The sequence below is a fragment of the Rhea americana genome, unplaced genomic scaffold (assembly GCF_003343005.1).
Source record: "Rhea americana isolate MKP2758 unplaced genomic scaffold, rheAme1 scaffold_299, whole genome shotgun sequence".
Taxonomy (NCBI): Eukaryota; Metazoa; Chordata; class Aves; order Rheiformes; family Rheidae; genus Rhea; species Rhea americana.
Window position 1 is genome coordinate 491,780 of NW_028186422.1, and position 26,721 is coordinate 518,500.

Genomic DNA, 26,721 nt, shown 5'->3' on the forward strand with positions numbered 1-26,721 from the left:
CTACCTCCCTTCTGTTACACCAAGGTCYATACTTTTCAAAATTGGTTTTGCTGTTAATAAAAGCTATACTTCACATTTCTCTATCAGCTCTCAGTCAAGTACTGTAATATTCAGAAAAATTTACAGACAGATACCTATTCACTAACAGAAAAATTAGAAGGCTCTGAGGGTGCTGCTGTTCAGCTGTGAATGAAAATGGTGCCATTCAACTAAAATTTTAAACCTAAACTGATAAGCATAGCTTAAGTTTTAAACTTAAAATGCTGAACAACAAAATGATTWCTTGAAACTTAGAATACCTGACACCAAACTGTTCACAGTGTACCTATATAGTTAATTTTCTGGGCATATTTTTAATTTGAAATTGATTATTTTGAAATTCTGAATTTGTGAACTTAAATCGGGGCCCTTATTCTCATTCAGGCTTCCAGTTTTCACTAAGGAGTTCTGACCCTATGCACAAAACATATAAGCTACCAAAATAATACCAAAATAACTAAAAGCTATTTATCACCACAAAGCAAACTAATCTACTATCCAAACACATTCACTTTATAAGCATAACAACTTATTCCTCCTTTGGAAGGATGAGGAAAAATGTTTTAAATTGCATTTTGTGATAAATTTTAGAGTGCATGTACTTGGCCCAGTTGATGAACTTTGAAACAGATATCACAAATATTCTGAAAAATGTAATTTTAAAATAAGCAAAGCATTTTTAATATTCCTCTATTAATTTTMTTAATATTCCTTTATTAATTTTATTCTGTTTGCTAGTTTGTTTTGCTACAATGGCTTGAGAAAGACTATTTTAGTGATCTTTTGAATAGTATCATATTCTTTTTCAATTTACCTTGTACTATAAATTGTGAGTATATTTTTGTAGTAAAATGCCAATATTTAATTCTTTTGTTTGCAAATGAAAATACAGACGGACACAATTAACTTTTGCCCTATGAAAGTGGGTCCTTGTTTCCCAGTGCCATCACCTACTTTCAGTGTAATTGTATAATAGAGCATTTCAGGCCTTTCTGGAGTAGGGCTTATAGGCATGTAACGTGCAAGTGTTCCATTCTGTTTCTTCTTTTTCCTTCACATACCCAGCTGGGCCATATATATAACAAGTACAAAAAAGACCAAACAAAACTCACGTATTATAGGTCATCATTWTTTACAAAATATTTTCCATTTGCCATATTTAATGGTAATTGACATTATACATATGATGCAAGATACTGACTCAAATTTTTTGAATATGACATTTAACTCAGTTTTCAAAAATCAAATTGATTTCAACCTCACTCCAGCTGAGGTGGCATTGTATAGCCACCTGCAGGCTATTGATGTTTTCAAAAATGTTCGGAAAAGTTCAGAAAGGAAATAAATAGAAGAAATCCATTTGGGAAAAGCATCTTACTCTGTTTCATACCAACAAATGAAGAAAAACAACTGTACTGAGACACAATGGCCAAAGTGTCTTCTAAATAAAGTGTGGTGTTGAATAATATACTTTTTCAGTCTCAGAATACTGTGATCTCAATGTGGAGCATAAAATAATTTTTTATGGAGAGCTAAATAAAAACAGATTATTTACATATTTTAAATTTATAACTAGATGAATTTATTGTAAATATTTAGTACCTACTTTAAGGAATGTTGCACAGCCAAATACTTTCTCCTGTGATGTTAACAGAACAACAGGGGTTCTGAAGGAATCTATACCACTATTCAGTTAAGCTGTTATTACTGGGTATCTGTATAGTTACTCAGTATTCATTATTATCAGTCTTATTTTCACTGTGTTTTTGGTGATATATATTGCCACTCATGCTTACATTTAGAAATATATATGCAGGCAAAAACAATCTAGAAATATTTTTTATCCTTTTACTTATATATAAATATATATAATACCTAAATTAAAAAAAAGCTTAAAAATGCTTAATAAACATTGTAGTATAATGTGAAATGAAAACAGAACTTTARCTATAATAAAGACATACATATTATGGATATATGTATATACACGTGCTATATACATATGTTTAGCTACTGCAAGTTTATTGCAGAGTTTCTCATATTTATTTGCTTTTTAGTTTATGGCAAAGTTTACATCTCTGAGAGAGAAAACAAAGTGTCTTAATGTTCTGGTGTTGCATTGTAAAATAGTAAGTTTATTAAAATTTTAAAATAACATAAAAAGGTGGACAGCATCAGATATGAGAAGAAAACACAACCGTGCTGTGTTTGTAAGATCAGTGAGCAATTCAGCTGTATATAAAATGCAAATCTTAAACTTTAATTCATATGCCATGCAAATTTCAGCAGCCTACTTTAGCAAATGCTAAGTTTACATGAAATGTTTTTAGCATAGTTCTTTTGTCTTTCAGAGTGTTTGGTTCCAAATAAATTACTTATAGTGAGAGAATATGAATCTCTGAAAGAGAGAAAAGTGCATTTATTTTCTTGAATATCACAGGAGAAACCAAACTGAGAAAACTTTTCCATTCTTTGAAAAAATTACATTTTCTTTCTTAAATATTTGTTATATGTGGTGTGAAATATTTTTAAGTATATAATGCAAGAAACATAATTCTTAAGATGTTCGATTTCATAGTTAATTCACACAAAAATAATTTTTGTTTAATCGTACTTCTTAAACAGTACTGTATTATGAGTTATTGTTTTCTATATTTTGGAATAAAATTTTACTTGTTTTGTCTTTTGCTAACTAGCAGGAGGGGCTATAATTGAAAAACAAACTCCTTTTCATGGGCTAATTTAAGAATAAACAAGCTGTTGTCAAATGTGAATGTGATCACTTCAGACCAATTAACTCCGCTGATTTTAATACTTCACCATATTTTTAACGAAGTAAAGAGTTAACTGTAGATTTTGCAAAGAACARTACTTCCTATATGACTTCTATTTTCTTTTATTTTTTTTCCTGTTTTTCTCTTGTTAAGCTTTATGTGGTGGGTACATTCACGGGAAGAGTGGAACTGTTCTTTCTCCAGGTTTTCCTGATTTTTATCCAAACTCCTTAAACTGTACTTGGACTATTGAAGTTTCACATGGCAAGGGTAAGAATCTAATATGAATCCCATATGCATATATAATCTTTATAKATAAGAATTTCAAACAAGCAAAAAAACCACAAGAAAATGCCTTTTTCAGATGGAGGTAAATAAGTGCTTTGCTATTCTCTAAAAAAGAAAAATTTCAGTTTAATATCCCCAAATACACGCCTTCAAATGTTGTAATGTCTTTAGTTTGAGTTTATTTTGAAAAGAAAACATTATTTCAGCAGTGACCTGAGGAAACTTGTTTGATTTAGTCCCTCTCTGAAAAATATGAAAAAAGAGAAAGGACAGAATATATGAAAATATTTTTTGCTTGTTAAATAACGCTAGAACAGTTAGTGAAAACTGCCTAAGCCCTGCTGAAAAGTCTTCTTCATTGGTAAGTTTCAGGCAGCACATTTGATGTTAGTAAGCTTAAATTTCAGATATATAATTTCAGAAATTGTTTATCTCTGTTATATGCACTGTAGAGCAACATTCGGATAAACAGTTAAGCTGAGCAGTTTATCCATTAGGGATACGTGTAAAAGAACTGTGAGAAAAGCCTAGGAAGCACTGGTGATATCTGTTGCATATTGCTGAATCAAATTATAATGAGCAAATTCCTTTTTTTATCACATATGGTAAGAAAGGCCTTTTTTATTGTCATGGATGAGTGATGCACTTCACTCACAAGAGAGAAGCAGAAATATGTTTGTTGATATAAGACAGTGATTTAACAAAGTTCAACAAGACAGTGATTTAAAAAGATGCAATGGCAAGGGATACTCAGCTATTTACTGCACAGAGGACAGGGTCAGACAAAACCTTCAAGGAGACTCTCGCGTTGAGTCGTGAAGTTCAGAGTGGACCCCCTTGCTTTCCAAACTCCTCCTCAGAGGAGACTGCGTGCAGCTGGATCCAGACTCGGTTTGTGTCTAAAGGATTATGTGCACGATCAATTAGAGATACAATTTAGCAAAATTTGCMAATGCTGTTAGTCACTTACCACTCCAACGGTTTCTTGTCAGAAGTTCTCTTAATTCCTGGAGAGTAACCTTGAGAGGYGTCCCAGCTCAAGGGGAGATTCATCGTTGTGCAGCCAGCTGCCGTGCAGAAGAGCTCAAAGGGCTCGAGGCTCCAGCACTATTTAAGGGCMCAGAGTCTGACTTGTGTTCGTACAATATTCGGTGTGGAGATGTACCTTTTTCTGCTGCCCTTATGTTGTGTTGGGGAAAATATACCTCTTTTTGCTGATCTCATGCCYGTTTACAGCCTCACCAGTTGCAACCAGTATCGCGTAGTTCCTCCYGGTCAGCCCTGGGTACTGCCAGTTATTTGCAGTCAGCTGGGACCCGAGATGAGGGGGGCAGAGGGAGGTAGCTGTGCTCTGCCACAGTTAGGCGTCCCATCAGTCTGTGTGGTATACTCGATGTTTCACGCAGTCTGCCGTTTAAAACCTCATTACAGATAGGATTTTCGTTTAAGATGCATATGACACTTTAAAATGTAATATTTATAAAAAATACTGCCCCCAACACTAAACAGTTGTATTTGGAAGCTAACCATGATGCAAAAACAACTCTTTTATTGGTAGGTTGGAAATTGATTATTGAAAAGCAATCAAGACTTGAATAAATGACTAGTCCCAGCCAATATTATCCTGTATATATGGAAGACTATACAGAAATTGTATGTATTTAGTTGTTCTGTGTGGGTACTTCCCCCAAACTGAGATTAAAAAGTAAAATTAGTTTTTGAGAAAATGCAGAAAGTATAGCAAATCCAAAAATGTAGCTAATAAACAATAAAGTATGTCTCCTGGTTTAATAGTGAGATGGTGGTAGAGGCTGAAATAAGAGAGGCTTCTTAGAGCAACTTGAATAAAATATATCTAGAGAATTTTCAGACTGCTTGGTATGGATAAAAATGGATCTCATCAGTTGTCTTATGGGAGTGAGCTACACACAAACTAATCAAACATCTGCAACCCACGTACTAAACCTATGTGCTTTTTGCAAAATTTGTTCTGTGAATTTCAGATTTTGAATCTATGTGCTACATTTTCTAAAAATATTTCCATATCATTTAAAATTTATGATCTGTATCACCTATGTATAATGGAAGAGGAAAAACTTGCTGTTAAATACCTTACTTTTCCCCTTTTTAATATTTTTAAAGGTGTACAGCTGGTTTTTCATACCTTTCACCTTGAGAGCTCTCATGACTATTTGCTCATCACTGAAGATGGCAGCTTCACAGAACCAGTAGCCAGATTAACTGGTTCAGTCTTGCCCCCTGCAATTAAAGCTGGCCTCTTTGGAAACTTTACAGCACAACTTCGATTTATATCTGATTTTTCAATTTCTTATGAAGGCTTCAACATAACATTTTCAGGTAAGAAATTCCATTCTGCAAATTGTCCAGAAACTATTCCAGATAATATTTTTACTGTAGATAGGGGAAACATTGAAGCGTATTAAAAAAAAATCAATAGAAATAGTTTCTATCTTAGAAAACTCTCTAAGGCTTATATAGGTTTGTATAGACAAACTAAGAAGGAAAATGTTTGTGATGAGAATATTTTAATGAGTTTTCCATGGTTCCAGGGAACCTATGGACAACACTGTGAAAAGGAAGGCTGGAGGAAAATGGAGAAAAAAATACAGAAGTAGAGGGTACTGCTTTAGAAAAAAAGAAAGTAACYGGTACAGTTCCAATAAAGGAAGAATAGAAAGAGTGGAAAAGCACTACTATGCTAACTCAGAGTCACAGAGGAGTTTAAATTGAGAATAAAATAATTTTATATATAAAACTGAAGGGAATGATTTATTAGGCTTTGATATTTGAAGTTCTGATTTTTTTACAAATTCCTCTTTTAGGAATTTGTACTAAAATTGTACTTAAATTGTACTTAAAACTTTTATCTGATGGACCTAATGTGGCTCATTGATCACTTCTACTATTTTGGGACCTTCCCACAAGAAGGTTACTTTGAGGAAAGATTTCTTTATTTATTCTGGTCAATAAGTCARCTTTCGATTAGTTTCTTCCTTTGACTAACTGTTTTTGATCCTATCAATCCAACTTCCAAGAAAAATATTTTAGGAAACAGACGGTAGAATATTTTAGTATGGTCTAAATGAGAAAGAGTAAATATTCATCATGTTGGAGACACAGATAGTAAGGTTCTTTAATTTAACACTTAAGGTATTCACTTTAATAGGAGAGCGGTGGGTTTATTTATAAATTAATATTTCACTGTATTTTATTAATTATTTTTGGAGAAGTCATTAAAATCCGTGTCATCATAAGTCAATAAGAAGAGTTCCTTGTAGGTCCCAGTTCTGGGAAACAGTTCAGGATCATGAATTTCAGTTACAGAGAAGTGCCTGGCTGAACGGAAGAGGGGACACAAAGAGCAAATTATTTTTCTGTTGGTTATCAGAGGTGGCATTCTTCTAAATGATGTCTTGGCTTTTTTGTACTGTATTCTGAAGAACAGAAGACAAGTCTTTTGGGGTCAGACCTAAAGTCCCTCTTTTCCAACGCCTTATATCTAGCAGTGGTCAGTAGCGAATACTTATGGAATAGTACACAAAAAATAGGAAAAATATAGTTCCTCAGGATATTCTGTGAGGATGCAGAATTGTGTGGTTCAGATATTTCCTGAGTTAAGTGTAGCCCCTCTGTATGTAACAGACCTTATTTTTCCCCATAGATTTGTTCTTTTGACACAATCTGAATTCTTAGTCATCTAATTCTCTCTTTTCTCTGTATAGGAAGCCTAAAGAAATGTTCCTCATGACTAGTATTATCTTTTGAGGCCTTTCTCTTTGGGCTAGCTGTATAAGTAACAGAACTTTACTGCTTCTGATTTTAATTTAGTTTCTCACTTATACTATTGTTCTAACACTAAAATAAAAGGTAGTAAGGTAGACACTGATTTTTCAGAATATTTAGACAGCATTTACACATATAGAGAATAATTTATAGCTCTGCATCACAATTAACATTTGTCATTTTGCCATCTGACAAAGTAAATAATTGGTGATTATTACACAAATTATTTTTTTTTAATTCTTAACATCCCCTGGAGAAGAATGACTCATCAAGAAAAGGCAAGAACAATTGAATTTATGTCTATATATTGTTTATGCATTCATATTAATAGGTGTAAATGACTTTCGGTTAATTTTTGTTCAATATATATGATGAAAAAAAAGAGCTTGAGATTCATGTTGGCTGGTTTGACATAATATTAATATTTATTGAAAGCAATATACATTGTTAAAGATGTTACAATTGTTACACATTGTTACACTGTTACCTATTTTTGTTTAAATAGCGGTGGTAATTTTTGATTGATAAGACATTGGAGAAGACATATTTTTCATGTTGCAATTTGCTAGCTGTGATTCTCTTTTTCCATGATATTTTTATTGTTACATGACAGAAAAATAACAAAATATTTGTATTTGACGGATAGGCCAGCTTTATTTGTTACTATTCAGGGGGTTATATTTTTGTTTTACTTTTCAGCTGTGCAAATTTTAACTAAAAATTCCTTAACTTAAATCCTCCTTAAATTTCTAACTATTAATTATTTCAATGACTGGATTTATTTTGCCAAAAAAAAGTATTCTTTTAAAATGTTTTTTAAGAATTTGTGACTTTTAATGAGTGCAAACAAAACTGAAAAATATATGCTGTTCTTAATCATTCAAGAGTGTCATTCTCTCTGAGAATAATGAGATTTCCAGTGCAATATGATTCTGTATACATCTACTATTAGTTAAACAGGTCATTTAAGTGGTGCTGAAAAGACAAATGCACAATTTAAGTAGCATTTTGAGGACCTCAGTATTATTCTTTCTTATAACTTTTATGTTCATGTAGATTTCCCAAATTCTGTGGATTATTTCTGATTCTTAGTCACAAAAGAGAGAACAAATTCAGACCCTTTGAATCTTCTTAAAAGATGCATATATATTTGTTTTCAATTAAGTGATGCCTGTGAGATTTCGAAAAGGTATGTGAATAGAGAGTGCCTGATTGACAGTGTAGTTTTACTTATGAAACTTAAGCACATATTTGAAACCTTGGTCACACATCTTCTCGTTCACTTGACCTTTCATTCSATTCTTGCTGGATTTCTTTTCATTACATAATGAATTTTTATACCGTTAGTCTTGCTCCTAAAACTGTTTGGAAGTTCAGAGGAAACAAACCAAGGATGCAATTAAACAAAATTATAGTCAACCACTCATGGTACAAGATGATTACAGCCCTTAAAATTAAGAAAATAAATGTATTGTGGGTGGGACACAATAGACCTTTTATTACTGTATATATGACCGTAATAGAAATATAGAAACAGCACCACTTTTAAGTAGAGAAAATGTCTCCGAAAGACATGTTTCCAAGTGCTCTGTACCGATACTATGCAACTAATTTATTTAACATTTTTTAACCTGTTAACATGAACAAGTTGTCCCATGTGCTTAATCTGTTATGTTTTATTGTTTGCAGAATATGATCTGGAGCCATGTGATGATCCTGGTGTTCCTGCATTCAGTAGGCGAATTGGTTTTCATTTCGGTGTTGGAGATTCCTTGATCTTTTCTTGTTTCCCTGGATATCGTTTGGAAGGTGCTAATAAACTTTCCTGCCTGGGTGGTGGCCGTCGTGTATGGAGTGCACCTCTGCCAAGGTGTGTGGGTAGGTGGTCACATGCTTTCATTTCATTCATCAAATTGTTAATAGCACATGGCATGTATCAGAATACTGGGTAGATAACAAGTCGCTTGGGTCGAAATGCTTGGTCCCCAAGCTTTACATACTTTCAAGTCAGTCAGGAGTGTAAGAAGTAGTGCATGTCTCTTCTACTTAGAGAACAAATACTAGGAAGCATTTAGCAATGATGCTAGCTTTTGAACAACTGTAGTTATCAGATAGAATTTAGCGGAAAATAAGATCAGAATGTAATATGAGATAAAATATAAATGCAGTAACTGAACTAGATATGTGCCCTTATTAAAAACAATGAGAAAGAAAAAAATCTCACTTTATCTTTCAGGGTAAAGAAATAATGTTTAAAACTTTGAGGTGAAAAGAGCCTTTTGTAGAGTCCCCGAGCTAGTTTTAAGGGTGATTTTTCATAATATATTATTATTATAATTGTAATTTTTAAAATGAGAATGTACTATTGTTAAAAATCAATAACTGTAAGCTCAGATTGAGTGAATAGTTCTATTCTGGGAGAAACTCTGGTTCTGAATTTATGAAAGACATATAGTTGCCGTGTTTGAGTTGTGGACTGGTTTTATCACATGATGATTGCAGTTTTGCATTATGTGTGGGCTATGAACCACCACAGTGTGAATTAAATCTGCTCAGCTCCTATTAACTTAATGGTTCTGAAATGTCAAATACTTCAACGCACCTCTAAATGGATTGCCTCAAGAAGGATCTTGTTTTAAATAGGATTTTATTCTATTACAGAGGACATTCACCTTTGGCAGATTTCTTTTATTTGCTTTTGAAGGTYGTATTTCTATATCAGAAAAAAGTCGTCTCCTACATTTTTTCATATATATATACTATATATATATGTATGTATATTAAAAATGAAAACTATATATGATACATAATATATTTTATGGAAAAATATTTTAACTGTGTTTTAATAACTTAGGCCTATTTAACTCATGATGAAAGAAAGTAACAGATGGGAGAGACTTCAGTATCATATGGAGCTTGCTTTCCATTTGGAAATCCTAGTTTTAAATCTTAGAGCATTTTCAACGTGATTTCTCYTATAAGAATCATTGACCACACAATACTCTTTGTCTATGAACCAAGTGTGCATCATCGTGTAGAGATTTAAATTGTACAGCTTTCACTAGAAGAATATTTACATACTAACATCTAAGCTTGTATGCATTTCATTTTCCTTAATTTTTAAGACTGATGAGCTACTCTGTAGTTACGCATGTATGTGAATGGGGAATTAGCTCCTTATTTATTTGTTCTTAAAGAAAAGATGACTGGTAGCTTTATCAAGATATTATTAGGCTATATCTCTACTCAGTTAAAACTGAAAATAAAAGCAGCTGCTACTGCATGTTATGCAACTGGTGTTGCACATTAATAAAGTTCTTTGAAGTAGGTGACTCTTACACAGTCAGCACATTAAGGTCTTCACTGTATATCTGTGTGTATAATTTATAGAAAGATGGAATGATTAAAAAGCATGCTAACATAAAACATTTCTCCTAAGCAAATCATTGACATATATTTTGAGGATTGACAGGAGAAGGGTAGGGCTTTAAGAAAGAAAGATACTCCTCCTTAATAAAAATATCTGTGAATGSTATTAATGTTTTTAGACATATCAAAGTACAATAAAATAGTTTAAAAAGTGTGATTCTGTATTTTGCACCTTACAAAACACAAACAAAAATTGTGGAACAGGAAATTATTCTATATATTTAAATAATCATAGTCTTAGCCTCCAAAAAAACCCCACAGTCCTAAAAAAAGTAAGATAATTGGAAATTAAGAAAAATTAAGAAAAAGCACAAATAGATATTAAAGTTGAAGGTTACAACCTCATTATCTATCTCTCCAGAGGACAACTATGAGTCCCTCACCAGCTATCTACCACCAACTGGTTCCAGTACTATGGGTTACATAGCAGGGGTTCTCAGCCTGCAAGTATGCTACAGTGGATGGGATTCAGATACAGACATCTCAGTTTTACTGTTTGCGTTGTAACTSTGCACATGTGAGCTAGAATTTTAAATTCCATGTATAGGCAATTAAGTCATTAAAGTCAATAGAAAACCTGGAGAGCAATCCAGCTGCCAAAATTCAGGTGTCTAGKTAAGGGTGAGATGAATCTGTCATAAGGGAATTGCTCCATTAGACAGGATCAGACAGGATTTAGGTGAGCTTCATGTCCTTTTACAGTAGCACCTGAAATCCAGACAGGTTACCTCATGTCATCTCTGGTGAAGTTAGATGCCTACGTGTGGGTGACTGAATCAGGCATCATTAACTGTTTTGGCTAAAGCTCCACTGACTATTGSGAACTAAGATAACTCATGTGTAGATACCTGCCTGTCACAGATGAGTAACGCGCTTCACTCATAAGAGAGAAACAGCAGTATGTTTTACTGAGATAAAACAGTGATTTACCARAGTTTGATGGCAAGGTACATTCAGTTATTTACTGCATGGAGAGTAAAGCAATAACTAAATATAAAGTTCAAACAAAGTTGTCAAGGAGATCCTCCCATCGAGTCACAAGGTTCAGAGTGACCCCCTTGCTTTCCAAAGTAGTTCTCAGAGGAGTCTGGGTGCAACTGGATCCAATCTTAGACCCAGGTTTGGTCARTGATGTGTATCTAAAGGATTATGTGCACAATCAATCAGAGATGCAACTTAGCAAAGTTTCAGCACACTATTAGTCACTTCTCATGGATCTGTCATGGGTTAGGGATCTCTCAACCTTAAGGAGTAAGGCTGAGAAACATCCCTACTCAAGGGGGCATCCTGCCACCCAACACACTGCTATGCAAGAGARCTCAACAGGCTCTAGGCTGTCTCCTATTTATGGGGTAAGATGATTGACTCATACTTATATTTGCATACCAGCATATTTGGATTGGCATATACTTAATTAGCCTTTGGCTATGTGTCATTATCTGTCTCCTCAAATTCAGATTTGAATCAGGTGCAGCCATCATGATTGTTACTGATGGTTGTCACCTGAGTGGGGTTATGGAGAGGCCAGGTTGAGGCAGAGGAAGAAGCACACCATCACACTGCCTTAAAGCAGTCAAATCTTGGTATCTGAATTGTCCCATGAATCTGAATTTTTTTCCTCTTCCCTTAAAACTGACACCAAAATCCTAGTTTTTATTTACCTGCTTATGCTTCCTCCCCATCACATAGCTTGGTAATCTTACCATTTGCCTTTTCATAGACTCTAACAATGTGAGCTGACTTGCTTTATGTTTAGATGGATTACCATATTGCTCATAACAGATGATCTTCATRTTTGTAAAGAAAATGTATTGCAAGCAGATAAGTTAAATATGCAAGGTCTCAGTCCATTTATCCAGTAATTTACTTACTTTGCCTTACAGGTTTTCACATATTCCTCTGTCTTGATTCATTCATATGCTTTCACATTAAAGTTTACTTTTTAAAATCTTTCTGTACATTCTCTGAATAGGAGGATGTAAAGCATCCATTTGGGGGATAATTTGGGGATTTGATTTTTTTTTTTTTTAAATCATTGACAAAGGTGGCCTAAGTGGCCTGTTAATTTCTGTTGTYTTGCATTAACATTTTTATCCCTCCTATTTCATGTATCTTGTATCTTGTTAGGGTGTGCATACTATGAATACTTCTGGCCAAGAGGTCAGTTCCAGAGCTAAAGAATGTTTCTGTAATCCAGCACATATCACATTTGATTACCTGCATATATATTTCAATGCACCTACGTTGGATTCACATTTCTCCAACATACCTGATGTGGGAGAAACCTTTGTATTTTATTTGAAAGCCATTTGTTCAAGGTTCTGCCTGAGCACTGATCTTCAAGTTCAATGTGACATCCAAGCTTTATAATATTTGCTTTTTATTATTCTAAACACACAGTTAAATCAAGATATGACACCCAAAAGACACTTTCAATGGTAGTGTTAGTGGTGAATTTCTTGTGCYCCTCTGAGTCATCTTAAGGAGAATCCCTACTTATACCATATATGCAGAAACTGCCTTTGGAGTATCAAGCTCCAGTCTACCTAAAGTGGGGGCAAAATTGCAAACTTTTTTTTTTCCACCCTGGTTAAGATTGAGACAAACTCCAAACCTGACTTCATAATCAAGCCTTGCAAAAGCTATAAGAAACTCAGAACCTTAGTGTGTTATGTCAGAAACCTTTCCATGTGCTAGGCAGGGGGACTCAGGGGAATCCAGATAGTCCATCTTTCTGTAAGACCCATCTGGTTGCTGGAGAAAGAAATGTCTATTGCTGCCTCTTTAGTTGAATTCTATCTGCTGAAAGTGCCAAAGAATTTATAAATTGCATTAAGAAGAAATGAATAAATATTTAAATGTATTTAGTATGCACTTAGAGACTATATATGCTAACAGTTTTGACAGCAGTGGAAAAATATGAAAATACTGCTTACTGACATCTTTTAAATCAYGAAGAATTAATTTAAAGTTGACAACAGATGCATTAAAAGTATAACCTTTGCCAATCTTTACATACACTTTAATGCCTTAAGAAAAAAACAAAAAACAACTCCCCTGCAAAAAACTAATGAAATGTGCTCATTTTATGTAAGCTTTCTTTTATTCTGATATATTCATCAATACCTTTTAAGTAGAATTATTTATTTGAAAAGTTAAATGTCTGTTCCTAGAATCTTAGTTAACATTGTTATACACAAGATTCAAGGCATTTGTTGGAATAAGAGAAAATTCAATGAGTACAATTAAATGAATGTGGCTTAGTTTATATTCTTGGAAAGATCAAATAATTGTTATAAATTTTTATACACTGAGAATTGTGCTAGAATTAGAAGATACACAGTTGGTGTTGATGATTGTATTAAAAATTACCATCTTATTAACCTAACTTCATAAAAMCTAGGTTTTATTTTACATTTTCATTTTAATATTTGAATATATTGTCAATATATTGCTCAATCTCATTCATGTCTTATTTGATTATAAATTTTGAATCATTATTCTTTATGGAATACTTATTTTGAAGTTACATGCAGCCAACATTCATCTAAACAAATATGATCAACCACACGAAAGGCTCAGAGAGTTACTGTTTTCAGTACGTAAATTCAATAGGAAATTGTTTACCCACATTTCTGCTCCGTACTTTTTAGTACACATAAATTTAATTTTCTTTGAAGAGGAATCAAAGTACATGTCTGAAATACATTACGTAATAGGGAAATACTATTTTCTATGAAAATTAGTATCTTCTTTGATCCRTGGAATCGTCAGTAAGTAAATTGCTCTTGGGGGACTGATTTGTTTGTTCTTGTTTTTCTCTGTGTCGGGCTTCTCTGGCTCYCATTCAAACACATATATTCATTTTAGTTCAGCTGTCATAAACTTTTTGAACCATTAGCAATATTTAAGCATATTGATTTGTAGGAATCTGTCACCTTATATTGTTGTCATGTATCTTTTCTTTTTTTTTCCTGTTTTTAGCTTTTAGAAAGTCATTCCTATATGATGTACTGTAATGAGAGATTCATAACCAATATCTTGAAAATGCTCTCAGAGTAATCTCTATAATATGAATTACTTATTGCAAAGTTACAAAGGTTACTTAAGTGTCAATAGTTAACTTAATTAAGTATGWGGCATTGAATTAGCCATGAAATTGTAAGGGTAGTGTATCCAATTACCATGCCAGTCACAGATTTGATCACCTGTATCTTTTCCTATGCATAATTTAGAGTTATGGATCCAATCATATGTGTACACAATGAGTCTCATGCAGAGAGCAAATTTATTAACTGAGACCTCACATTTCATTTTTGTTCTTATTAAGTTCAATTTTGAATCCATTTGTAGACTGATTTGAAGACATCTCTCCTTAAACCCATGTAAAAGACCTCCCTTCATAACTGATCAAGAACGGTTCCTTTTTATAAATTATGTATAGACAATTGGCATTTAACCAGAATAGTATATCTAAGTAGACCTTTTATCTCAGTCTGTTATATTTGTCCAGCACTTTGCCTTTTCATAAAACAACTTTCATGTTTTGTGTGGTTTAATTTGTGGGTTTTTTTATAATAATATCTGTACATATTAATTTTAAAGTCTGTGTAATGATTTATCTGAGGTATTTAAAGAATGCATAGTATTCCCAGAATCCAAGCTCTTATGTACTCTTCAGACATGTTTCTCTTTTCTGTCTAGATAAATAATCTATCTGATTTGGGGTGAAAAGCCCTGTAAGCGACAGATTTTTTGGAGGAGGTTTTTCTGGTTGCTTTTTCTTAATTAAGGGATAGGGAGATACATCTTCCATGTAATCATAGTTCAGTTTTGAAACAAATGGTGTTACAATGGAGTGCATTCTTGTTTTTTCTTTCTATAAATATTGAACTGAATCAGCCCTTCTTTTTCTCTGTGTGTGTTATGTTGAAGATTCTTTTCCTAGATGTGTTAGTCKTCAGAATTTCAGTTGTGGTACACTTTGTATTGTGCTTGTACTCCCTCTGACTCAAAAGGAGTATCCAGGCTTATATATTTAGGTACAAGAAATACCTAAAATGATCACTACTAACATACTTGAAATAATGTTGTCAATTTGTAAGAAGTAATTCCACACATCTTGCTGAGTAGTTGTAAACTCTTTCAATACTTCTACTTTTGCTCCTCTTCAAGTATTAATCATTTAGTCATTCCTCATACAGCATTGCAAAGATAGGTCTCATGTATAAAGATAAAAAATACTTAAATGGAAAAAAAAAATGAATGCCATCTCATTTCTGATACTTTTTGATTGGTTTCTTTCTTAAGTAATACTGACTATTGACTATTTAATTTGTTATATTTACAGTACCTTTAATACATGCAGGACTCTGGTTAACCATGAGTCAGTTACTCAAAGATTTTTCTCCATTTGAGGAGTTTCTTGCATTGTCAATAAATACTTATGTCTGTGAACCTAATAATGTAGGATAGTTCTACAAAGGGCTCCAAAATAAGATCTAGAGAAAAGAGTTTTTTGTGAGTTCCAGGGAAAAAAAATGATAAAAAAAAACATACAGTCATRGTGAGTTCTGTGTTTGATGTAGTGCATAGTCTGCTCATGACTGTGGAGGCTGTCTTGGAAAAAGGAGCAAGGCTTTCTCAAGGATAAAGAGGACACTAGGGAAGGCTGTTACTGCTCAAATGCCATGTCAAATTGCAGAACACTCATATAGGGATTATAGTAGTTCAGATAAGGATGTGCAGTAAAAGACCACAGTGACCCATACATCAGTGTCTTTAAGGTCTTGGGGCATATACACTGCTGTTTTAAATTAATGAATAAATAGTGTGAAGTGAAGCCACAATGAGAGTGGCTTCAGCTACCCAGAAACCTTTGTTCTTGTGACCTTTCCTTTGGTGACATTGGCTGAATCCAGAAAAGGATTCAGGGCTATTTGTTTTTTTCTTGTTAATATACTTTGTCTTCAGCAATCAAGAGTTGGCTTCTTAGGAGAATTTTGAGTCTGAAGTGGTTCAAATATAAAAATTTCTCTAAAATTTTGTTAAGAAAATAAAGTAGCAGATTATAGATGTAACACAGAAATTAGAAAGTCAAGAATCACTTCCAAGTCATATAAATCCAGAAAGGAGGGTTTAACATGTATCTGATATTGTGCAGAGTATTCTGAAGTAGCAAATGTTCTCAAAGAAATGTGTATAAAGCCAAGATCTTGAGACTTACATATGCTCTCAGTGTGCTTATCCCTTTCTCTAAGAGATTGAGTGGTGCCAAGACAGAGGAGCCAGTATTCAGCAAGCCCTTCTTGTTACCAATGTGCCAGAAAGTTTCAGAGAGAGTGAAGACGGCCATAATCCTTTCTGTTCTAAGCAGTATAGAAAAATAGCCAATAACATAGGAATATTTCTAGGTACCTCTCTGCTTCACAGCCAAGTATGACAAGAGGCAGGCTTTGATTGAGAAATGGTATGTTTTCCTGGTAGATCTATGAAGGAGCACACTGATTTGGGGGAAAGGTATACCCAATGGTATTTCTGATTGTCCATTTTAGCTTTTGGTGTGCTTAAATTCATAATTCCAGTTTGTGAGGTTGCAGCCCTTAAAGTCAAGTAAAGGAGTAGTCCAATAAGAAAATAGTCTCTAAAAGGGATTCTTTTAAAGCCACCCTTGTGATGAAACAAAAAAAGGAGAAAAAGCTATAAATATGGGAAATCAAAGAGTATTAAAGGAGATCCTTTTAAGAAGAAAAGTTAGAAGATAACTTTGATACAGAAAAATGTGGGGAAAGAAGCTCTTTGCCAAGCAATTGAGTGAAACTGAGAGAGAAAGACATGTTCATTACCCTTCTGTTAAAGCTCCTGTCGTGTGAATTTTTCACAACACCAAGAACATTTGCAGAGATCCTGTTTGTTGTATCATGGCACCTAAGACATTAAGAGTGAAGATATTCTCTTACTCTGATGAATAGTTCAGACAGAAACAACTTCTTTCTCAAAAGAGTGAGAAGAAACCCTGCTTGAACTGAAATCTGTTGATTTTAAAGTGCATGTTCAGAAATCAGATCTAGTCTCAGTTCTGTGGCACAAATTCATAAGTACATTACTGGATTCTATAGCCTCTAGATTCTTTCTTCCTCACTGTCATTTCGATGCTGACCAAACTCATGTGCAAGGTATGTACACACCAGCATTTACATATTAACAAGGACATTTCAGTGCTTCTGGAGCATATGATAGTATTTATTTTCATGATCATTTCCATCACATTCAAGATGAGAACCCTTCAAATTTAGCTGCTTTGTGTACCTTCTGACCATTTCGTTGGTTCAGTTGCAATGATTTTAATGTTTTTTTGCAGCCGTGCCATGCACTGCGCAGCTCAAATGGCTATGCAGTGTTCCTCCAGCTCAGTATGAATAGAGTTCTGATGAGTCAAGCTAGAGTTTTGCTCTGGTTAAAGACTCTATTTCTGAGTGCAGCCTCCAATTAGATCACTCTCCCTTTGTGCCTGCAGCCACCTGCTCATTACTAAACTTGCTTATGAAAAAAGCCTTACTGTTAAATTAAAAATGTTGGAGAAGGTCCAGGAACCTAGGGCTAGTCCCCTCTTGCGCCATTTAAAAAATATGACAATATGACCCAAGGTGGAGTGTGATTTCCCCAAATATCAGCAGATTAACTTTTTTTTTTCTCTGTTAAAGTTGTACTTCTTTTGTGAAAGCAGCTCTCCATACCTTAGCTGTGAGGTGAATTCTGATAGTTTTTGTTGGTGTGAGGTGGCTTTTAAGGAGGGTCCCCTTTCTCCACACCTCTTTATACCCACTGTCAAAAGATTGGAACTGCCAGTCACCTCACAGAGAATTTTATATTCTGTATTTAGTTGTTTACCAGAAAGCTAGTTGGTCATTCATAAAGAAATTTAATTTCCTATAAAAGTTTACTCAGAAGGACTGAAGTAACAATGATGACTTCCCTGTCAAATATGCTAGTAGTTAATATCTGCAGATGAAAGGCTTATCTTTCACACAGAAGTACTATTTCCTCTCTTTCTGGAGACAGTGGTTGTATTCAGAAGTTATCCTGCAGTCTGTACTTAACTAGTGACTTTGAGAACGCTCCAAGAAGTATTCTATAGCAATTGCTGTCTGTAATCACCCACAATATGAAGGACATAGACAATCTTTTGAAGGAGAAAAATTGGCTGACTACCCTTATGTAACTACAGTTTGAAATACGTTGTCTAAATGTACATTCAGAGTGTTCTCTTTTATTCTTYCTCTCAAAATTTAGTGTAATTGAGGGGAACTTATGATTGAAGGGAATTGAGAGAATAACACTGCTATTTTGGAACTGTGTGTAAGACACACAGAATTAATGGAATTAGGAACAAATTCCTATAGATAATGATAAGAATTACAATGATAATTGCAATTTATTCACAATTTATTATTTACTTTAACATATTTCACATTTACTTTCACACAAAGGTATGCATTTATACTTATTTCATGACTACTTGAACAAAACTGCCCAAGATACTATTTTCACTTTTTTCTTCCACCAACAAATCTTTTTTTCCTACCTATAATTATGCAATTCTATTACAGTTTCATTTACATTTCACAGCTGATCACTGTTTCTTGAGTGCAAAGCCAACCTTTTAGTGGGCTGGTCCCTCTTAAGTGTATACATAACCAAGAGTGATGCTCCTAGGCAGTCACGTACTTCTGTACATCCCCAAAGTTATGCCAGTCACAGAAGCTTGGTGATTACTGGGATATAGAAATGAAGTGGAACAACTCCTAAGTCTGTTGAAGTCTACCTAAGGAACAATGTCGTAATCAGATCCTTCCAGAAAAGTGGTTTTAACTACACTCTTGCCATCTTCACCAGCCTTTTTTTTTGCAGGAGCGACACAACTCATCTGGGACGATTGTGTCTAAAGTGGATTTCCTAGACCTTATGTAGCAAATCAAATCCATACTTTTCATGGTGATTTTCTTCGCTTCCACTCTGCTTTAAGGTAGACTAGGTGGGAGCTTTCCACCATCTCCATACTGAAGTTGTGCTGCTGTTTACAAAGGAATAGAAAGACACAAAGGTAAAGAGAGGAAGCATTCCTATAAGTGAGAGCGTAACTCTAGTTAGGGTACTTTATGCAAAACTAAGCAGTCCCCTGTTATGGATTCTAATTCTAGAATAGCTTTTGTTTTTAAATTGAATGTAATGTCAGTCGATAAATTATAAATAGAGCTAGAATCCATAAAATATTCCCTCAYCCACAGAAATACACATTCTCCCACCTCAGTGCCATACTCCTGAGGTTTCACTGACATTTGACAGTGCAGGATGCTGTCCCTGCCTTCATGAATCTCATATTCCCTTCTGCACGCTGACATGGCTTTGTCAACACTGAGAGAAGTTAAATACTGTTCTGTTTAATTAGTAGATTCCAATAGTAAATAGCTTCTCATTCTTGTGGGAAATGGGGTATGTGCAAAAGCAGAAATGTGTTGTGAAACAGAAGATACCCAGTGAGTATACACATTTCAAGAGATAGATGACTGCTTAGGAGGGCTTGCAGGAGAAGAGGGGTAAGAAAGGAGTTTACACGGAAGTTTTGAATGCTAGATCACTTGAATCATCTAGTGCTTTTTCAAATTTGGTGTTATCATTTCTAATGATCTAACAAGTGTGTAAATGAATCTTTTACTTTTGGTATTCTTTTATGGTATGCTATAATGTGTGGATGAAGTGYTGAAAAGGTGAGCCATTTTTTCCTTCCTTCCTATTTGTGAAAAGTGTCCTGTAGAAACCTGTGAGAGTGAAGGGACCTTTGCAGTGAATTGCAAGGTACAGTGCCCACTTATAGCAACCTTCTCACTTTGCAAAATACATCTCAGGGATTGCCATTTCACCTTGTTTTATTTGTTACTCTCAGAGAGGAACAGTAGAATAACGTATGCTTCTCATATCACAGAAGATACAGTCTTGCTATAAAACAAGTTTAGGTTCAAAATTTAGTTCCCCATCGTATTCTGTCACATTAATTGCAAAATCACAGAATCAAGAGAAAATGAAGAAAATGAAAATACTTGATTATATTGATTTTCCTCAGCAAGTTTGCTGATGAYACSAAGCTGGRAGGAGTGGCTGACACRCCTGAAGGCTGTGCTGCCATTCAGAGAGACCTGGACAGGCTGGAGAGTTGGGTGGGGAGGAACCTGCTGAGGTTCAACAAGGGCAAGTGCAGGGTCCTGCACTTAGGGAGGAATAACCCTAGRTACAAGCTGGGGGCTGACCTGCTGGAGAGCAGCTCTGCAGAGAAGGACCTGGGAGTGCTGGTGGATGACAGGTTGACCATGAGCCAGCAATGTGCCCTTGTGGCCAAGAAGGCCAATGGTCTCCTGGGGTGCATTAGGAACAGTATTGCCAGCAGGTCGAGGGAGGTGATCCTGCCCCTCTACTCAGCCCTCAGGAGGCCTCATCTTGAGTCCTGTGTCCAGTTCTGGGCTCCCCACTACAACAGAGACATGGAGCTACTGCAGAGAGTCCAGCGTAGGGCTACAACTATGATCAGAGGGCTGGAGCACCTGCCCTGTGAGGAAAGGCTGCAAGAGCTGGGCCTCTTCAGCCTGGGGAAGAGAAGMCTGAGGGGGGATCTTATCAATGTGTATAAGAACCTGAAGGGAGGGTGYCAAGGGGATGGGGACAAACTCTTTTCAGTTGTCCCATGTGACAGGACAAGAGGCAATGGGCAGAAATTGAAGCACRGGAAGTTCYGCCTGACCGTGAGGGGGAATTTCTTCSCTGTGAGAGTGACAGAGCCCTGGCCCAGGTTGCCCAGAGAGGTTGTGGAGTCTCCTTCTCAGGAGATACTCAAAACCTGCCTGGATACAATCCTGTCTAACATACTGTAGATGACCCTGCTTGAGCAGGGGTGTTGGACTAGATGATCTCCAGAGGTCCCTTCCAACCTTTTTGGTTCTGTGATTCTGTGATATTTAATAATCATTTTCTTTTAACTGATTACAATAATGTATGCTTATCAGATAACAGAAGATTGAGCTTTGCTGTAAATTTAATAAATTTAATAAATTTAATAAATTTAGCTTATGCCATTATATTGTCACATTAACTGCAAAATTGCAGAATCAAGAAATTATAAGACAAGAAAATGTAAATACTTGATTATATYTAATAATCATTTTCTTTTARCTGATTAATATCTTGGCAATGTTGTGCTCAACATTGTGGCTGTAGAACTGCCTTTATTACTATAGATGATTGGTTCCTCCTGTTCACAAAAAAAGGCAAATAACTAAACACTTTTATTACTTCTTCTCAGATTTAGACACTAGGACATCCCATGATAATGAGAAGAAAAGTTTGAGTTAGTTCTTCAAATCTCCTTTCCTAGTTTTGCCATGATTTTTTATATTTGATTTGCATGCTGCTTCTGTCTGTTTGCCTGTGTTTTACCTGTTCCTGTCTCCTTTAGACTCTGTTATAAATCTTTGTCTAGGACATAGCATGAAAAATATTATCAATACACTAATATTAACTCATTCAATTCAGACTAGCCTTTCAGGGTAAGCGTTGCATGGGATCTAAGAATTATGTATCAGTATAATAAACTTGTCCTGAATAGTGTATTTTTTAYCTATATTACTTCTCTGTCCTCTATTAGCAATTTATTTCGTCTTTATAGAGTGTTCCTAAAACAAGCTATGACAAACTTCAAGCCTGAAGCTGAAAAGAAACAGCTACTTGATATTTGTGTTTCAAATTTAAATAGTGTTACTCTTTAATTAAATTTTATAGAGCACTTGATTTTTAATAGCACATTAATACTGTATTTGACCAAAACCTTCACTGAGGTACTGTTCACTGATACTTATATTAAAATCACATTAATTTATCATGTTCAGTTGTTATAGTAAATAGTATATGAATAGTTAATGATAGAATGCTAAAATAATTGCTGACACTTTCTAATAAGTTATTTCTTTTTAATAGTTTASTACTATCACTGCAAAATAGTGAATTATATTTAATATACTTTGTCATGTTGTAGCATGAAGTTAATTTCCATGGAGACTGAAGTGTGAGAATTTTGTTTAGCCTGAATAGCRCTGGAGATTTTTTGAGACTCTTGAGATTTGGCATTCTTTGTTTTCTTTAAATTCTCTGTAGCATAAAATTTCAATTTGAGTTTATCTTTGAGAAGTCAAACCAAATTTGAAAAGTGTTATTCATTTTTAGCTAGCATTTATGCAGAGAGAGTTCTCATTTAAGTTATTTATAGCTGCTCATGTGCAGAAAATCTTCAATAGCATCAGCATTTGAATTTCTGCATCCTCAGGCAATGTGAAGGATGTGTATGTATCCAGGATCCACCATTTTTGGGAAAACTGTATTTAACTGCTGTCATATTTAAGTTGTTAAATCTTTAAGTAGATTTCTAATTCATATAACTTACTTGAAGTTATTTAATGATTTTTTTTTAATTTGAGTTTCTTCATCTTGTATCTCTCAATTTCTTCATATCATTGCATTTTTAGGAACACAACTGCAGAGTGTTTACCTTTTCTGAATCCTTGTCTGTCACCGTTTGACATAAAAATGAAGATTTATTTAAATTACTATCTGAGTCCCAGTGTAGCTGAATCTTCAAAATGTAGAGCAGTATAATAATTCCAGTTTTCACTTGTCTCTCTTTCAAAATTTTTTTAAAAATAGGAAACACTAATGGATTCCAGCTGGTGCATAGTGGGCACTCTGATTCTACTTTCAAAATGAAAGGGAGGGGTGATTTGGATAGGAGACCTTTTATCTTAATCACCTAAATTCAGAAGGAACAATTGCCTGAGGTCCTCCTTTTGCTTTCTTTCTGCATTTTAAGGCTGCTTTATCTTGAAAAGAAGAACAGTGTAGRGATGTTATCTTTATACTTCATTGTCAGGCAATTCTGCTCTTGCACAGAACATACTGTGTTCAGCTTCATCTGTGATCCCTTTTGCCCTGGTGATAGTATCACATCCTACTGGGTTACAATATTACCCAATAGAAAGATAAACAAAACCTATCAACAGTCTGAGCTCAAATTGTTCTCATGTTTTATAAACTCCTAAAGCATTTTGTAAATACAACAAAGGTGTTCTCTATTCAGTAAAAGAGCTTCGTGCAAATAAGCCTTTAAACTGCTAATATTTAACTTTTTTTTGATCTCTGCTTTGGAGAACTGCTTAAGATCCTGTCAAGCCTTTTAGCAAGATGTCTAGAAGAAAAGTAATAGAGCAAACTTTTCCACTAAACAAAGTTAATGTTACGTTTTTTACATGAACTGTATTTCAAAGCATTTTAAGAATCCCTAAGTTTTGTTTGTTGTGTAGAAACTGTTTTCATATTCAGGAAGTGTCTGGATGATCTTCAAAAGATCTACCTTCTACAGTTTCCTTTTATCCAACTTAAGGTGAGAGAAAGAAAAGAAGAAAAAAAAACACCCTACTTATGTAAATAAAATTTAAGTGACTCTTTTAAAAAAAAGAACAGAGTCAAGTATCAGTTCCAGACAGATTGCTCTCACTGCAAAGGAAAAAAAGAATAATTAAGGTAGCATTTTCCAGTTTGCTGAAATCCTCAGCAAAGTTACAAGAGACTATTCAGACGCTATTGTGAAAATGAAGCATATAGCATCTCCTCAGAAACCTTTTCCCTCTGGAATATAGATAGTATACACTCAATAAGTAAATGCTGTTTACTTTGAGGGAATTGTTACATAGCTGTTTTCCACAATACTCTTGGATTATTCTCAGGTGGATGTATTGTTCTTTATTACCCTTTTGATTTCACAATAATAAATAAATAAATAAAAACTTTAAAAACCCACAAGGTTCAAAAGTTGTAATAGAGAATTAGGTTCATCTGCTTTTATTTTCTTGTTCTGCTTTTGAAATGTAGACCCAGAACCACATCCTATTGTTTTATTTGTTTGTTTTGTTTTTTAAAGGAGATGAYTATAAGTGACCTTGCATTTTAGATATTAGGGTTTGGCTGTCTTCCATAGTTTGACAGACTTGAAGCCTGAAGACCCTGAACTAGAACCATATAAAAACCTGACATTTGCAGAGCAAAATTATTTTTAGTACATGCTAGCTTAGTCTATATAACAAAGCATTGAGATGTGATGACAGTAAACTTTTTAATATTTACAATCAACTCTACAGAAAGAGTTTAGAAGTTTAGTTTAGAGAATTTATTCTTTGCTTAGAAAGAAAAGGGCAAACAGATACTTGTAGCACTACAAGCACATTTTAATTTCAATTAGCTACATTAAATTAGTGTGCATTAAAATGACAGCACAGTTTTGCTGCATAAATAAGGATGTATTCTTAAAGGAGAATACTTCTTACTTCTCATCCTCAGCTGAGAATGCTCAGATGTTCACTGAGCTCATCAAAAAGATGTTCCCTGTTTTTAAATTACAGACACTTAAAATCTAGTGGTTTGTAGTGGAAATACTAACACATACTTTTTTTTTTTTTAATGTTGAAATGTTTCTTTTGTAACTCCAATTCAAATTAAGGACTATATTGTCTGGGATAGATTGAACATATGGTTCTTTTTAGTACTCTTGCACAATGTTTAAAATAAAATTATTTTACAATCTAAATATTCATATTAAAATCATCCTCACTTCTTATTTATAGTCTATATCCTGTTAATCACCTCCATGTGATCTTCTAATAAAGTTATCAAAGTTATCAAAATAACATAAAACTTCTAATTTGATAGGTCTCATCAGAACAGTGTAGTCTTTATTTCATATTGCTTCTGGGAGAACATGCCTTTCTCTCTTTTCTCCCCTCGGTCTCAAAACAATTGTGGACGAGTTACTAGACTCCCACTGTGTCTCTCCTAGAGCATATTTCAAAGATGAGTCTGTCCCATCCTTTTGAATTGAAGTTTTCTTTGATTTCTTTTGAATTCTAAAGTAGTAGTAGACTGCTGCTTTCTTCAGATAAAATTTCCTACTAGGTTGTACATACATACATATATATATATATATATGTATTCCGCTCAGGACAGATTTTTACACATATTTTCTTTTGAAACAATCTGTTGGATTGCCCATTTCTTCATTATTGCTCCAAAATATATTCAAAATACCTGAGTAAATTCAGAAGAATATTAGGATGCAAGTGATGATTGGTAGATCTTCTCTGTTTAAGTTAGTGAATTCATTGAGGTACCATGGACCATATTGATAGCAGTGAACTATAAACTTTGAATCAATTTATACTGCATCTTGAAAAATCAAACTGTCACAGAAGAAAAGGAAAAGTGGGAAAAACTCAAGGAGGGATCTGTATTACGTTATATGTTGGTGCTATGTTTTCATTTATATAGAAAATTGTAATTTAAATATGTTTGTTTATAAAATAATATAAAAATAGATTTTGTTACTAAATTATACCTATATTACTATTATTCTACTAATCTAAACACATAGTATAATCTTAAAAAAGGTAATATGAAATATATTCTGTTCCTTTAAAGGCTACAATTGAACAACCAAACTCTGAAAATGTTATTTGCATACAGTACATCCAGTAGATATCAGTGATAGCATATGTTCRCATATCTACTCACTTAAATTCACAATAATTTTTAAAATCTAAGATTGTCATTCAAAGTATGACAACAGAATAGCATAATAATTACTTGAAGATTGATAAACATTATTTCTCATCGTAAATTCTGTATTTGTTAATGCTTGCAGAATTAGGAGACATATAGATGTTAATGTTGATATCCTTGATTTTTATAGGAGAGGTGCATATACTTGTTATTCAGTAAATTATATTTAATAAATACAAGCAGAAATGAAGGTTCTCATGCAGGGACATGAGGCATTGAGAATCTTTTCCAGGCTAAATAGGCCCATCTCGTAAAATAGATGCTCCTGTCCTCTAATCATCTTTGTAGCCCTATACAGAATGGCCTGGCCTATGTGGCTAAAGGCTGTTGTTTCATTTTGCATGAACAATTAAAAACTTATTGGAAGCAGTGAAAGAGAAGGGAATATGAACAGATTTTTCTAATCTAGTTGTTCAGTAGTCACATTGACAACAATGAATGTTGATTCATGGGTTATTTTAGAATTGAATTTCTCAAATGTTTAATGTATTAGTTTCCTTGAAGAAGTGATCTTCTTTTGCCTGTGTAATGCCATACTCTGTGCTAAAGAGGTTAGTCCATATTTGCTYGCTTTGTGACTAACTGATTTTATAATCTATTTATGTGGAGCAGAAGTTGTAGAAGATGCATTTTTAAATTGCCAGAGGCAGAGGAATGAATTGAATTTAGGTGTCACACATTA

General features: G+C 34.1%; 1 protein-coding gene across 1 annotated transcript in view; it reads left to right on the forward strand.

Annotated features, from left to right (window-relative positions):
* CSMD1 (CUB and Sushi multiple domains 1) overlaps positions 1 to 26,721 on the forward strand; it is a 626,201-nt gene that overhangs the window by 342,326 nt on the left and 257,154 nt on the right. The window contains exons 19-21 of the mRNA XM_085309436.1: positions 2,967 to 3,083; positions 5,244 to 5,459; positions 8,595 to 8,783. Coding sequence (XP_085165562.1) covers positions 2,967 to 3,083; positions 5,244 to 5,459; positions 8,595 to 8,783 — 522 coding nt within the window. The remainder of the gene's footprint in view (positions 1 to 2,966; positions 3,084 to 5,243; positions 5,460 to 8,594; positions 8,784 to 26,721) is intronic.